Here is a 17,061-nt window from a genome sequence, read left to right as displayed (position 1 = left end):
TCATATCACCTCGGCAATGGGTCCACACGGTCCTCTATGAGGCCCCGATTGTCTGATACTTACAAATAGGTCGAGCCCATTCCACATGTGGGGCTTTCGTGAACATTCTCTTTGGATCAGGCTCTTCGGAGTAAATTCGGCCCAGTCTCCCACATTATCCTTTAAATTATATTAATCATAATTAATATTATTTAAATATTTTAAATCAAAGTCTTTTTTTTTTGTTAAATAAATTAAAGGGGGCTACACATTAGAGTGTAAAAACTGTTTTAAATAATATATAATATAGACAAAGTAATTAATTTCATATAGTTTCATATAAATTGAATAACAAATACCACTTTTATATACCTTAACATGTACAATATAATATAAGAGAGATATGAAAATAACAAAACTGAAGTGAAAATTTTTATATTCTTTTAATAGTTGACAAAGTAAAATATGTTTCAAAATTTTAACGATGAAAATCATGACATCTGTTCTTTATGAGATATATAATAAGACCCTAAGCATATCCCCTTCAGTTATCAATACTGGGAGGATAAAAAAAATGACAGGGCAAGACCCTAACCATCGACCCCTTGACTAATCAACAGAAGGAGTCTATAACTTGGGGATGGAGATGAGAATAGCCCAGATATGTTACAAGAAATTTGAGTCCATTCAGCTAGTTGCTTTGGCTATTAGGAGTTTACTTCATTTAATTTTTTTCTAATCACATATAAATGGATAACTCCCTCTTTCCTGCATTTTCCCAAAGGTAAAGTCTAAAAAGAACAAGAGATAATGAGATATCCCTTGATTATTGGAGTGGACAATAATAATTGAATTAGTCAGTAAATATTACATACCAAATGCATGTAAACTCCAGCAAAATGATATTTTCATAGGAAATTAAAAAAAAAAAATGATAGGAGTATTTTGTTTCAGAGTTTTTTTTTTTTAATTTTTTTATTTTTTTTTAAGAATCATTTTAACTTCTTTAACATTTCATCGCTTGCATGCAAGTCTTCTAAAAAAAAAAGCTTGCATGCTTGTCAAGATGTCATCTCTTATGTCTTATCTCTCTTTCTCAAAAAAAAAAAGGTTGTCATCTCTTCTCAATAAAAGACTTCCCTTTTCCCACAGTACACACAATGCAAACAATTGGTTTCATCATATCTGTATCAGCATTTAGTGGTGTAAAAAATATAGCAATTTAGCACTACAAAAAAAACTATTTTATCTATTTTATCACCTTAGATAATATAAACAATACAATAAAATAATATATCTATTACAATAAGTAACAACCATCACCACCAACATAATAAAATAATATATCTTTTAATAAAATATTATTTTTTCTTTTACCAAAATATTTGGCTTTGCCTCCACTGATGGCCCACTTTTACTATATTTTGATGGTAAATATAGCATTTTAACAAAATCCCTACACCAATACTAGTGCTCTTAAAATAGTACTATCTCATCCAAATTTGCAATTCGCTGGTAGTTCTATTTTCAAGCATCCACAACAGAGAGTAGGAACATCAAATAATCAAATAATAATAATAACAACAATAATAATATGATGATTATGATGTAGAGAATGCTCAAGTATTACCAAGAAATCTTTTTTCCCCAAAATTACCAAGAAATATCCCCCCCCCCCCACCCCCCCAAAAAAAATACCAAGAAACATTTAGAACATAGTTAATTATGGAGTCTACTTAAACCAAATAAACATTTAGCTTTTATGTAAAAATTTTAAAATCTTACTTTTTATCATTTTTCCAAAATACAAGTTAGACAATGCAAAGGCAACCCCAAAGCCCCCACCCACCCCCACACACAAACACAGAAGTCACGTAGCACAGACAGCTAAAGTTGCTATGAATAAACCAAAACAAGAACTGTGTCAGAAAAAAAAAAAAAAAATACCAAAACAGGAACTGTGTCAAGCTGTCAATTAATGAATGGGTGTAGTGGTGATCAAATTTGGTACAATTCTCTTGCCTTAAAGGCTACGGGCCTGAGGCTATCTGAGTAACAATTCAATGGTCAGTTCCTTATTTTGTCCATAATTCAGTTCCTTGCCATGCCAATGCCACACCCTGTCAAAATCCGAGGCTTCATTCCATGCCAAATGCAGTACAAAATATGCAATGGTTCCATACCATATATTACCATTAGAAGAGAGATGCACTGTAACTGCGTGAGCCTCATCACAAGGAAAAACAGAAACTTCACATTCGGGTCATCACTCTCTATTCTTTGCCTTTCTTGCCTGTTTGTTATATAACTAATCCACAGCAAATAGGAGCAATTTGCCGTGGAATTTTTTTTTTATGACTAAAACAACCTTATTTATTTTTCATAATGACGTATAAGTCCCTATCCGGTATAGGTGAGATGGCTAGGAATAGGAATAGGAGTAGGTCCATAATCACATTGGCACCGCTACAAAATCATGACCCTTTATTTTACCTTTACCAATCCAGATCTTATCTCCATCCTCCCACACATATTTTCTTTTTCTTTTTTTGAGAGGAACATCCTTGCAACTCTTTTTTTTTTTTTTTGAGAAGAATATCCTTGCAACTTTAATTTACATAATGATAAGTTCTGGACCGTTGCTACGCAAGCGCAACAGCTATGAATGGGCATTTCTAATCATGACCCTATATTGTTCATTTCGAATTAAATATCAATTTGTATAAAACACCAGAGAGTTGCTTACCCCAAAATCATAAAAGAAAATAAACACTAGATAGATGTCTCCTCTATCTCCTAAAAATAAAATGAATTTGAGTTTAAAATAAATTCTTTTTGGGGTGTCATTTATTTCTAACTCCAAGAAAGAAATCCAAACTAAAAATATTATTCAAAATCTAATGAGTAATGTTTGGGTTTAAAAACAAATATTACTTTTTCTTACCTACTAATAACAATTTGTTATCGCGACAATTTTTTTGTGACTATAGACTTATTTTAATAAGACTTCTAAAAACTATTCAATTGAGAAGCCTTCACCACGAAGAAATGAACACAACAATAAAGAGGTTAGAGGGATCTTCCTTGGATTGTTTAAAAATGAACAACCAATGCTGATGTGAGCAAATTTGGAAGAGATAGGCTACTTGCTTTGCTCGGTTCCTATGAATAGGAGACAACGAATCCAATGATAAATTAGCCAACTCTTGCTCAAAGTCACATAAAACTCGAGCGCCATTTTCAAATTACAGTAGGCTATTTTTTTACACGATTCATTGTTTTGTTGCAATAGCTATGGAGGTTTCTGCCATAGGGAGGCAAGAAAGAGAGAATATAAAGAATAAATGAGGCAGAAAGTGAGAGGGGGAGAAGGAATCTGATATATGATTGGTAGAGCTAAAAAAGGGGAGGTGAGGTGTTACTATATGATTGGTGCCACATGCGCACCCAATTTTTATTTTTTATTTTTTATATAAGGTAAAAATTTTACTTGTAGAGTGACTATCATGATAGGGGTGTGCTATGATAAATATTTTTTTTTAAAAGAAATTAAAAAAAAATTGGTCCATGTTAGATGATTTAATATTAAAAATGAGTAGTGCTTTGGTACTACAAATTTTACTACTTTAAACTACAAATTTTTTTGAGAATAACATTAAGCTACAAACTGATGTGTCATTAATTACAAATATACAATTTAAATATTCATTTATGAGGTAGTTAAAACCCACCAATCACATTTATTATCACATTAGTTTGTAGGTATTATATAGTGAAACGTGTAGTACATTTAGTGCTTTCCATTAAAAATATGCCACTTTATTTGATTAGTAGGATCAAAGTTGACAAAATGACATAAATTAATAAATTATATAATGGCAAAGATAACCAAAAAGGCTTTAGATGATAGAAAATATTTCTCTCTAAATTAGTTTGAAAAAAAAAAACCATTTAAACTTATCTTATATTTTTTTTATTAGATGTAAATTTTGAAAATTTTTTGATGAAAGATGTAAATTTTGAAAATATAATCATTGAACGTGGATGGAGAATGTTCCTCCACACTTATTTTCTATTCTTTTTGCTGATCACAGCTGATTTTCCTTAATGAAATTCAAAGTCCTGTTTCTAAAAAAAAAAAAAAAAAAAAAACTAACAATCTCAGGTAAAATGCCACGATTATTCAATAAACGGGATGTCATAGCAAGGTAACACACTGAACACTGGTAAATGCTCTAAGTTAATTTCCAAAAAAATGGTAATCTCTGACTTAGGCAACAGGGACATTTAGGCTACCAAAACACCAGTGTGCTTCCTATTGTTGTTCTCATTATAGGTGTTCATTGTTCAAGTCAAAATTGCACCATAATTTGCATCATCAACTACTATGAGATAGTTGTGTCAATAATCTTGCACACACGTCGAATAATTAATTCAGATATGAAAGATATAGAGATCAAAAAATCCAATTTGAAATGCCAATGATCTTAAATTGGTCACTTAGATGTCAAAATGCCAAACCTAGCTACCAATATGATCCTACTGGCTACTGGTCTCTCAACGCATATTTAAACAAAACCTTTTTTTTTTTTTTTTTGGAGAAAGATATTTAAACAAAAACTGAGTGTCTTAATTTGAAAGATAAAATAAGAATATGAATTAATAGCTCCAAATGTTCGAAATAGAAAATTGTTCTAACTAGATTTTGAGATTAATAGTTAATGATCATAAGTTAGGAATTTTTGTTTGGATACAGATTTAATTTAAGAAGTATTAAAATCTACATAAAAAATGAACTAACGAAGGACATGAGCCTAAGCATCTCCCCTATTGACTAATCGATGCTAGGAGGATGGAGTTGAGAACAGCGTACTCCGTACACATTTTACAAGCATATACCCTTCCCCTTCCTAGATAGACAGAAGAATTATTCCAAAACCCTGAGCCTATTCAACTAGCTGCTTTATCATGTCAGGTTTTAATATAGTTGTGCATTCACATTAGTCTGTTTACTTTGTTAATCACATAAAATGAATGAATTATTGTCTCAAATTTCAAAACTAAAGTCCAAAGAACAAGAGATATTTCTTAAATTTCGGAATGGAAAATAATAATTGCATTATTATAGTCAGTAAATATTATCTAGCTAGTAGCAACCGATGCATGTATGTAAACTCCAGCAAAATGATAAGAGTGATATTTTTAACGGTTCACCAGTACTTGTCGCTGCCTTTCCATACAGTACAAAGTACACACACAATGCAAAGAATTTCCTATCAAAATAATAATAATAATAATAATAAATGCAAAGAATTCGTTGAGTCATATCTTACTATCTTATCCAAAATTTGCAAATCGCTCCACTTGGTAACACTTTAGTGCTATCTATCTGTCCTCTTCATCTTCTCTCTTTTTTGGAGAGAGAGAAGAAACACCAAGATAATCATCTGATCTTGATGTAGAAACTGCTTAACAAGAATTACGGCATTACCAAAAAATTAATAAAAAAGAAGAAGATGATTTAGAACCGTTTTCTTCTTAGTCCACCTAAACCTTTAGGGTCCCTCCGGACACTCTAATTTTTTACTGTTTATAAGCCTAAAATTGCTGTTCATGGATAATGAACAGTGCCGACGCGCGTTCAGGAAAAAAAAAAAAAAAAAAAAAGCTGAAAACACGCAAAGAAACAAATGTGACCGTAGATGTGAATCCAAACCCACGCTTAGAGTCTAGACGCATAAATTGACCTAATCATTATTCTTAAAAAATATAAAAAAATATTGACCATTATTATATTAAGAAGTATGTATACAAGACAAGTACAACTTTACAAGTAGGAACAAAGTGACATACTATACTACCCTGAAATCAACCAATTGTGTAAAGGGTGTAGTGGTGGTGCTCCTTATTTGGTACAATTTTCCTGGCTTGATTCTTGAGGCCTGAGGCTATCCCCACCACAACTACTGACGATTCTGTGTCGACCCTGTTCCTCATTTTGTCCACAATTCTATGCCACGCCAATTGTCCTTAATAATTCTTTGGTACACCACATCGTGCCTTAAAAAAGTGCGTCATTGCCAAATGTATGATGCCATACGGCCCTTACCATAGTAGTATACTAATAGTTTTTTTTTTTTTTTTTGCTGAGTAGTAGATCAAGAGTAGTATACTAAATCCCTCAAAAAAAAAAAAAAAAAAACAGAGAGTAGCATATACCAATGGTCTTCTTTTTTTTTTTTAATAATTATTTATTTGATATAATAGTATACTAACCAAGACTCAAATTACTAAAACAAAATTACTACTGGGATAGATACTCAGCAAAGAAAACAATATTGCTACTAGAGAGATGCATGGGATCTACAGTACAGTGAGGGTCACCACAGAGGGGAAAAAAAAAATTCACAAATCCAGATCATCACTCTCATGACTCATCACATAAACTTTGATGGCTTGGCTGTTTGTTAACCAACCAAAATCAGTACACAGCCGATATTTCAGCAGCGAGCGGAGCCAGACTGTTGATACTTGAAAGCAACAAACTATGGACTCACTGAGCTATTTTTTTTTTTTAAAATTTTATGACCAAAATAGCCCTATATTAATTTCATAATGACATTGACTTCTAAGCCCCCCTAATCCTGAAACCGGCATACATGGCTAGGATCGTGACCGGTGTTTACTTCTTCAGCCCATTTTTTTTTTGGACAAAAGTGATAGAATTCTTCAGCCCATTAAACCCTCGTTAAACCCTTTCGAATTCACACTCTTCACGCGCTGAGCTTGCACGTGCATTTCACGCTCAAAGACTTGGAAACCTTTTGGGATTCTGTAGAGCTAGAATATCCTGCATCGCGGAGCATTATCACACTGCACCACTACTACTACAATCGCTCCCACTCCCACATAACACCTATAATTAATGTTAAGATCTGGACCGTTGATGAATCACCCATTCCGATCAATATCATTGATTTGTAAATAAAATTAAAATTTCTAAGCCCTCTCTCTTCCCGATAAAATGAATTATTTTGATGGGTCCCACCTGGTGATTTCAATTTTCAATTTCCAACTTCAGAAAAAGAAAAGGTACTGCCACTACTAGTCCACATGATGGTGCTGATCAAAGAAATAAACGGTGGTGATTGAGTGAAAACCGAGCGAGCACATCTTGACGAAAAAATATTATAGCATTGGGGATGATTTTGTTTTGTTTTGTTTTATAGTGAAATTCAAATTTATAAATAGCAAGAAAAGTGGTAGTCATTATAATATTTCCAAAACAAGTGGCTCTTTCCCTCCAGAGCCTCCCACATTGAGTCTCCATAGGAGGCTACTGCATAGTGGGCTCTCTGGTTCTCGTTTCTTTCCATAAATCGCTTCAATTCTCTCCCGCAAAAACCCTAGAACTCTGATTCTGCGTTTCCGAATACCTCTTTCACGGTACGATTCTTCGCTTTATGGTGTTTGTTTTGTACTCGGCGACTTACAAGTCGGCTTAATACTAGTATTTTCTTCAGAGCATTTGACTTGCTTCTCTATGGTGTTTGTTTTGGCCTTGAATCTGCTTCAATGAGTGTTATACGGTGATTTTTGTTTCTGATATTTCTCTGTTTTTTGCTGCATTTGTCTTTGTTGCTCTGCATTGTTGCTCTCATTTTTTATATGTAACGTGATTGTTCTATAATACTGATTATTTGAATCTTGTGTTTTTGGTTTTGGTTTTTTTTTTTGGGTGCTCCCTACTACTTTTTGGGATAAATTGTAATTTGTTTCGTTGTATTTCTAATTTTAGAGGTCTCCAATATGGCTCATTTTCTGTCCTACTGCTATTCATATCTCTCTCTAGACTTTTTTTTTTTATAAAAAAACAAAAATTTTCAAGTGTTGTATAGTTTTATCTTTTCTTTTCTGAAATTCAAGTTATGGGTAAGACTTTGAAATTTATGAATATCTCTTTCGATTTGAAAATTACGGCTCTTCTTTTGTTTTAAAGCCGTTTAAGGGAGACTTAAATCACGAGTGGATTTTTTGTGTGTACTTTAGTGCATTGTTATTCTAAGACAAATTTATTATGATAATCTACACCTTATTCTCATGATCCAACTTATTGATTATCTTTAAAAAAAATAATAATAATAATGTAGCATATTTCTTAGGTAGTCTGTTTGTTTTCTCTGTAGTACTGGAAAATCTTTTTCTTGTTTCTATTGTTGTTTTTCAGGTGGTTGGCCAAAACTAATATTCTGTTATTTCTTCTTTGTTCTTTTCTTTTTTTTTTCCTCCATATTTTGAATGCAGCGTATGTTTTATATATTATTTATTTATTATTAGAAATTGTATTTAATAAACCTGTTGACTCTGCGTAAAGCATTTGACATTTAAAAAAAAAAAAAAAAAATCTTAAACCCCTTTAGTTGCTCTCTCTCTCTCCCTCTCTCTTTTTTGTTTTTGTTTTAAATGAATATTGTCTAATGTTGATTCATGTCTGTGGATTTAGCTCACTAGCCTCTTCTTAAATCTATTTGGTACTTTATTCATAGTTTCATAGCTTGTACTAGATATAAGCTTATGTGGTAATCTCATAATTTTTATGCTTGAGAATTAAACTATGGTGTTTGAGAATGAAAATGATAGCCCTCCACATTAAGAACTTATTAATGTTGAAAAAGAAAAAAAAAAATCTACAGAAATTGTTTCATGTGTATGTGGGTTTTTGATTTTACAATGCCATCAGATAAAGGATCATATGCTTGATTGTTGTGCTGTTTGTTATGGTCAACCGGCCTTGGAAAAAGGAAAAGATATGGTTAATACTAAGAAGTGTGAATAAATCTGTGGAAATTTGTTATACTGAAAACTTATGCCTTTTCATTTCTTCTTTATTGTGGTCTTTGTTCAACTAATTATTGTATTAGGCTGATTGTTTGAAAGAACAGGGAATTTTCTGGTTATTGATGTTTTGAGCATTTGCTTGATTTTTCTGCAATGGTTTGTTAGACTTTAATTGATGTGTGAACTTCTTAGATTGCTTTATTCTAGTGCTGTGATTTGGATTTTGTAAGTACTTTCATTGTTCACGGGAGCCAAAATCGGATTTGGCACAAGCCAGAAAAGTACTTCAAAAATCCTAGTCAAAATAACACATAATTTAGCATAAAATAGCTTTCTTAATGATTCTTCTTTAGGTGCTATTTTCTTGTTTTGCTTTTGTGCTCTAGCTTCTAACTGGAGGCAGCTTTTGGCGTCTACAATTAAGGGAATTTTGACCATTTACTCAAATTCTTGTTATTGGCGTAACATATTTGCAGGACCCTAGCCTAGATGGAGAAATCAGGTGGTTCTAAGGAAGCTGGTGGGCCACCACCACCTTTGCCCCCGCCGCCTCCAGCCATACCTCCCAATGTTAAGCCAGAACGAGTGACCACTACTAAGTATACTATTACCAGCAGGCGTGGAGTTGGGACTACTGGTCGGCCCATACAGTTGCTCTCTAACCACTTCAAAGTTCATGTTGATAATCCAGATGCAGTGTTTTACCAGTATAGTGTATGTTTGTCTTGTTTTTCTTTTCAGTTTACTTGAAAGTATGGCTTATTACATTTCAGTGTTAAATTTTATATGCCATACTTTTATAGGTATCTATTACTGGGGAAGAAAAGAGAGTTGTTGAAGGCAGAGGCATTGGGAGAAAAGTAATTGATAGGGTTTACCAAACCTATGCTTCTGAACTTGCTGGTAAAAGGTTTGGTTATGATGGGGAGAAAAGTCTGTACACTGTTGGTCCTCTGCCACAGAACAAGTTTGAGTTCCAAGTGGTGCTTGATGAGGTTGCAAAACGGTATATATCTTTGCCATTGTTTCATCCAATATTTGGAATTGGAATTATTTTGTTACAAAACTTACATTGCTGTTCCTTGATATGTGGTAGCGATATTGGGAGTCCTGGTGGCGGTGGGAGCCCCAGTGGGCCAAGTAAGCGGTCTAAACGGACGTTTCAGTCTAAGACTTTCAACGTAGACATTAGTTATTCTGCAAAAATACCATTGAAGTCAGTTGCTCTTGCTCTCAGAGGAGCTGATGTTGATGTTAATGCTCAGGATGCCTTGAGAGTCCTTGATATTGTACTGAGGCAGCAAGCTGCTAACAGGTACCTCTGTCTATTTATTTGTGGTATATATTTTCATTTTACGTTGTTTTGAAGCATAATCTTATGCTATTCTGTTAATTGTCTCTGCCAATAGCCTTTGGGGGCTCTAAAAATGACTATTGTTATTACTATTTTTCCCTTTTCACTTGATTGTTATGTTGTTTGTTATGGTCACAACCGGCCTTGGAAAAAGGAAGAGATGCGGTTAATATTAAGAGAAGTAGTGAATAAAAACTTTTGAAATGTGTTATACTGAAAACTTATTTCTTTTCATTTCCTCATTATCTCTGTCTTTGTTCGGCTAATTATTGTATGGTTGATTGTTTGAAAGAACAGAGAATTTTTATAACTGTGATTGATTTTTTGAACTTTTTCTGTTGAATGTACAGGGGCTGTCTTTTGGTGAGGCAGTCCTTCTTTCATGACGACACACGGAACTTCACAAGTGTTGGAGGAGGTGTTACTGGTGTTCGGGGCTTCCATTCCAGCTTCCGTCCAACACAGGGTGGCTTGTCTCTTAATATGGGTATAACTTTTTTTTTTCTTCTTGGTTATTGTAAGCTTCAAGTTCATATTATTTAGATATCTTGAGTTGGTTAACATTTCTTCCTTTATTTCAATCTGCAGATGTGTCTACGACAATGATCCTAACACCTGGACCTCTGATTGATTTTCTATTAGCTAACCAGAATGTACGGGAAGCTCGCTATATTGACTGGGTAAAGGTAAGGATCAGCTAATTGTTGTGAAAAAGATTTTGGCTTTAGTGTTGGCTTTAATCCAAAATTTCAATCTTTTGTTCATGTACAGGCTAAGAGAATGCTGAAAAATGTTAGGATTAAGACATTGCACCGAAACATGGAATTCAAAATAATTGGCCTGAGTGAGAAACCATGCAATCAGCAATAGTATGTGCTTTGTAATGAAAATATTTCCCCAATCTAATGTCCTTATTCTTTTAATCTGAAATGCTTACTCTTGTCTTGCTTTTCTCCAAGCTTTTCTATGAGAGTGAAAAATGGGGACGGTGCAAGTGAAGGGCAGACTGTGGATATCACTGTCTATGATTATTTCGCTAGACACTGTGGTATAGAACTTAAATATTCTGCATACCTGCCATGTGTTGATGTCGGCAAGCCAAAAAGGCCCAACTATCTGCCACTGGAGGTCTGCAAGTATTTTGCATGATATACGTATACACACTATTGGTGTTATCTTTATGTTAGTTCAACTCTCTAAGATCTTTTTTCTTTTTTATTTGGTTGTTTTAGCTCTGTACACTAATTTCCCTTCAACGCTATACGAAAGCATTATCTTCGACGCAGAGGGCATCATTAGTTGAAAAATCAAGGCAGAAGCCTCAGGAGAGAATTAGAACTCTGACTGATGTAAGTTTGCTTTAAGACCTGAAAGCCTATTTTGATTGTTTTGGATGATACAATGCATGTGTTCACTTATCTTGCAGGCTATGACAAACTACAAATATGACGATGATCCTGTGCTTGCTGAGTGTGGTATTTCTATAGAGAAACAATTGACTCAGGTTGAGGGTCGCATCCTTGATACTCCAAAGGTATAAATTTCTTGGTGTGTGTGAGAGAGAGAGAGAGACAGAGAGAGAGAGAGAGGAGACAATGCAAAGGAGTGTCTTTTCTTCACTTAGCTATCAGTATCCTCTCTGATGGACTTGTCTTTGTGATTCACAGTTGAAGGTTGGTAACAGCGATGACTGCATCCCTCGTAATGGGCGATGGAATTTCAATAACAAGGTATCGCTTTGATGTCCATGGCATTTGAAATTGAAAATTATTAAATTGCATTGTCTAAGAGAAAGAGCCTATTTTATCCTTCGCTGTGCATAATTTTAAATTTGATTTGCTAATTTAGTACTTGATGATACTCTTTTTCTCCTGGCTGTGCAGAAGCTTTTGAACCCTACTCAAATTGACCGCTGGGTAGTTGTCAATTTCTCTGCACGCTGTGATACTAGTCATATTTCACGGGAGCTTATCAACTGCGGAAGGAATAAGGGCATTGTAGGCTACACCACATGATTGTTTTTTACTGCGTATGTTTATCAACCTTACTCTTATTTAATCATCTCTTTAATCAACGCAGATTATTCAACGACCATATACACTAATTGAGGAAGATTCACAATTTAGAAGGGCCAGCCCTGTTGTCAGAGTTGAAAAGATGTTTGAACAGATACAAGCAAAGCTTCCTGGCGCACCTGAATTCATCCTTTGTGTATTGCCAGAGAGGAAAAACTCTGAAATTTATGGTATTACTTTGATCTCTGCCCCCATTTCCTTTGAGGATCCCCTTCCTTTAATCTTACAATCAATCTATTTTGTTTACATTAAGGGCCTTGGAAGAAGAGAAGTCTGAGCGACTTTGGTATAGTCACACAATGTATTTCCCCTGCTAAGGTTAACGATCAGTACCTTACTAATCTGCTTCTTAAGATCAATTCTAAGGTAAACATGGAAACTGTAATATTATACATCATTGATTCCTTGTGTTTTTTATTTGCGTAGCTTGGCGGAATAAATTTTTTGTATGCAATAGAGCACTCCTCACGTATTATTCTAATAAATGTATTCCTTGTGTGTGTGTGTGTGTGTTTTTTTTTAATCATAGCTTGGAGGAATAAATTCTTTGTTGGCAATAGAGCACTCCGCACGTGTTCCTCTGATAAATGATACTCCTACATTGATTTTGGGGATGGATGTCTCACATGGGTCTCCTGGGCGATCAGATGTCCCATCTGTTGCTGCGGTAATTTTTCGTATATTTTTCTTATAAGATATTAACTTGTCTGTTAGGTTACTGCTTATCATGTTTTTTCTGTTTCACTTTGTTGGAACTTTAAGGTTGTTGGCTCTCGAAGTTGGCCGCTGATTTCAAGGTATAGAGCATCTGTAAGAACACAGTCACCTAAAGTGGAGATGATTGATGCTTTATACAAGCCTTTAGAGGACGGTAGTGATGATGGTATCATCAGGTATGTCAAGTTATTGCTTAATTTATCTCCAGATGGTATCATCAGGTAGTGATGATGGATGCTTGTAATTTATGTATTTGATTATTTTGGTCCCCTGTTGTATACTTCTTGTATACTTGGGTGACTCATTATTAAATATTTGAATAAAATTTCCTTTACTTATAAAAAAAAAGTTATTGCTTAATTTATGTTCAAAGTGTTTTATTAAAAAAATTGTTAATATTGAGATCAAGATCAAAAAAAATATATTTTTATGCTTATTACTCATCTTAATTTCCTACACCAATAGTTTTATTTTATATATTCTTAGATAAATAAACATTGATGCCCATTTGGTAAATTAGTGTTGCCATCATACTGTGGTCATGCCTAAATGATGTTATATTTCTATTTTACTTTCAGATTACTTGCTGTCCACCAAATATTAGATGCCTGCTTTATTGCATTGCATTTGATTTGCTTTGAATCTTCTACATGATCATTTCTCTCTTTTGAAGTTTTTAAGTCCTTATTTGTAAATCTCATGTGTATTCAGAAAAAGATTGACAAAGACATTTGATCTTCATATATTTGGATATGTTAATTCCATTGTACTGCTTAAAACAGAAATGTTCCTTGCATTGCAGGGAACTGCTTGTGGACTTCTTTCAAACAAGCAAGGGGCGGAAACCAACTCAGATTATTGTGTTCAGGTATTACAGATTGCTAGTGATTTGGTTTGTTTATCCCTTGGAAACATTTCCAATGTTTAATATTGAATTATTATCGACTAATTGTCATATTACAGAATCACATTTAAAATATCAGATATATTGAACATTTGAAGTGTTTAAAGTCAGGTTTAAATCTATCAGAATATTTTCCTGGAATTTTTTTTTCCTACATCTGACTTGTTTTGTTGAGCCTCATCTATTTATTCTACAGTTTTTTTTTTTTTGGGGGGGGGGGTGTTGATGGTGCAGATTTTGGGAACACAGTTTTATTTATGCCTCATTCATTTTAGTTTCAGAATGAAATAGAGGAGCAACTGTGATTTATGTTTGTTTTTAATGTTAGGATGCATACCTATCCAAAAAAAAAAAAAATGTTAGGATGCATAAGTTCAATAGTGAAGATGTAAATTTCCTGTGGCTTAGCTTTGTACCCAATCTATGACAAGTTTAAATTGCTTTCGGTGCTGCTATTTACTTCTTCCTTTCTTGATATATCTTGTTGCTGAAGACATCTTTTTTTTTTATTTTTTATTTTTTTATTCTTTTAGGGATGGAGTGAGTGAATCACAATTTAACCAGGTTTTGAACATTGAGCTGGATCAAATCATAAAGGTTCTTTGACAACTATGAGCTATTCTTTTCTTTTACATGAATTTTCATATTTAATATTTCCTAGTGCAAATAGATGTGCTCTTTGTGGATTCTTATATTAAGATGATTAGTTCAATATTTTTGCATCATATTGTCACGCAGATTGTTACATGTTATAACATAAATTGTTAGGGGGGGCTTATGATGGATAACAATTACCTTAGAAGGACTAATTGATTGTCTGGAGTTTGAATCTCCAAAAGCTTATCATAAATTAATCATTTTGAAGTTCTGAAGAACTTTAATGGTTTGTGCCTCAATTCCTGCATGCGCTCATGAAGGGATTACGGATATTAGGTTGTCTTAGTTTCCTACTGATTATGGTATATGAGTTTCGTTCTTGATCTTCAACATTCGCATAGTTTTCTTCTTTAATTACAGGCATACCAGCATCTTGGGGAGGAAAACATTCCCAAGTTCACAGTGATCGTGGCTCAGAAGAATCATCATACAAAGCTATTTCAAGCTAGTTCCCCTGATAATGTTCCACCTGGTCTGTTAATTTCTATATTTTTTTATGTACTTATGAAATTCTTACCTCTAGCTGCCTTGACAGTCTCTCTCGATTTCTCTCCAGGGACTGTTGTGGACACAAAAATTGTGCACCCAAGGAATTATGATTTCTACATGTGTGCTCAAGCAGGGATGATTGTAAGTTGTTTTTTGCTTTGATAAGAGCAATTAGTATGTGTCAGCAACTTTTTTCTATTTGAGGGAATCATTAAACACAGAATGCAGCAGATCATAAAAAAAATTTTAGTGTCTTACCTCAACCTTTTATCGTTTTTTTTTTTTTTTGGTCTATGATAAATGTTTGGTGTCCATGTTGAGATCTTTTAAAGAAATTGATATTTGATGGGACACGTAGGCATGATAGTGGAAAGTATAGTTTTAATGCTAATTGTTAAAAGGTTTACATGATCCGTTTTTTCTCCTTCCTACATGAGTCACATATTCTCATTCAAGCATCCATCCATTCTCTCCATATTTTTTTGTCAATAACAGGGAACTTCTAGGCCAGCACACTATCATGTCTTGGTTGATGAGATTGGTTTCTCACCTGATCAATTGCAAAATCTGATCCATTCACTATCATATGTGTAAGCTTTCAAGTTTCAAGCTCCAATTGCTTTTAATATGAGTCAATTTCAATAACCTATCAATAGTAGTTGAACACACTTTACTTATTTCAGGTACCAAAGGAGTACAACTGCAATTTCAATTGGTAATTTCATCAATTTATGCTTTTCAATTGGTTTAGTGGCTGCTTTTCTTTTATTTCTCCATCTCACTGTCATTTTCGTTTTTCAGTGGCACCAATATGTTATGCCCACCTTGCTGCACAACAGATGGGTCAGTTCATTAAGTTTGAAGACATTCCAGAAGCCTCCTCCTCTCCAAGAAGTGGAAGTGTCACTAATGTAGGGGGTGTGCCTGTCCAAGAGCTCCCTAGGTTGCATGAGAATGTCCAGGGTTCCATGTTCTTCTGTTGAGTCTGCTAAGTTGCTAACAGCATTTTGTAGATACTGCTAATCTCATATGGTTTTTGTTACTGTACATACTTGGGCGGCATAGGGGTATACGCATAGACAGGCAACCCTAATTCAGGTGGAGTGCAGAGATGATAGGTAATCGAGCTCAGAAGCAAACCTTTTGTTTAAGTTAATGGATATGTTTAGATGTTTTCTACATCGTTTAGATGTTTTTTTTTCTACATTGTAATGGTAGTAGACTACTAGTGCTTGCCAAGACATTTGTGTTTTCACCTAGACCCTAGGCTTATTTTGTTTCACTATTCCGTCTGGGATTAGATGTCTGAACCCTGGAAATGCTTAGCCACTACGCTTTTGGAAATCTGTAATTATCTGGTTCTCGTGATCTTCATTACTCTAACTTTCCAAACTCAATATCACTGGTATATTCTCTCTTGTTTTCACTTAAGGGATGTTTGGTTTGCCATGATGTGCCCTTGATGTGATGCACATTACCTTAATGTCACATTAGGTGTTTGGTTCATTTAATTTTTTCTAATATTATCGTAATTTAAGATTACAAAATATAACACATCACTTTAATTACATCACCTTCTTAAATAGAGGTGATCTCACATTACTTATGGCAAATAGCTTAATGTGACATTAAAGTAATGTACATCACATCCTGTGCACGGCGAGCCAAGCACCTTCGAATATCTTATACCATGCTTTTGAAGTATAGTTCTTGTGGCTCTTTGTGGTTACTGTTATAGCTATGGTGTTGACTATAGACTAGGTGAAAATTGATAGGGGTAAATATTATTATTTTTTTAATATTATGTTGTGTCAATAAGCTATAATATGTAGGACCCCATAATATTAAAGTGTCATTTCATATTGGATACCACAAGAGATTTGGTCGAGTGTGCATGAATTGGTTTGGATTGGCTTTGGTGTATTTTTCAATCAAAGCCATCTTTTTTGGCAGAGAAATCCCCAACATTATCCAACTTGTGGGATTGGGTCAGGTTTTGAGTTGGGGCCCCCACACCCCCCCCCCCCCCCCCCCACACACACACACAC

The 17,061-nt window shown here is 34.1% G+C and overlaps 1 protein-coding gene across 1 annotated transcript; it reads left to right on the top strand.

Annotated features, from left to right (window-relative positions):
- Nucleotides 1-7,245: 7,245 nt before the first annotated feature.
- On the top strand, nucleotides 7,246-16,439 carry LOC115957720 (protein argonaute 16). The gene is made up of 23 exons (XM_031076032.1): nucleotides 7,246-7,425; nucleotides 9,294-9,531; nucleotides 9,621-9,823; nucleotides 9,914-10,132; nucleotides 10,522-10,658; nucleotides 10,760-10,857; nucleotides 10,943-11,040; nucleotides 11,131-11,299; nucleotides 11,404-11,520; nucleotides 11,598-11,705; nucleotides 11,839-11,901; nucleotides 12,055-12,168; nucleotides 12,251-12,416; nucleotides 12,500-12,612; nucleotides 12,776-12,913; nucleotides 13,009-13,139; nucleotides 13,766-13,831; nucleotides 14,401-14,464; nucleotides 14,885-14,996; nucleotides 15,081-15,154; nucleotides 15,509-15,603; nucleotides 15,697-15,728; nucleotides 15,815-16,439. Exons 2-23 carry the CDS (start codon nucleotides 9,307-9,309, stop codon nucleotides 15,994-15,996), a joined length of 2,724 nt encoding a protein of 907 aa, XP_030931892.1. The 5' UTR covers nucleotides 7,246-7,425; nucleotides 9,294-9,306; the 3' UTR covers nucleotides 15,997-16,439.
- Nucleotides 16,440-17,061: the final 622 nt, after the last annotated feature.

The sequence above is a fragment of the Quercus lobata genome, chromosome 8, assembly GCF_001633185.2.
Source record: "Quercus lobata isolate SW786 chromosome 8, ValleyOak3.0 Primary Assembly, whole genome shotgun sequence".
NCBI lineage: Eukaryota > Viridiplantae > Streptophyta > Magnoliopsida > Fagales > Fagaceae > Quercus > Quercus lobata.
The sequence above is the reverse complement of the archived record's forward strand: the minus strand, read 5'-3'. Positions and strand labels throughout refer to the sequence as shown.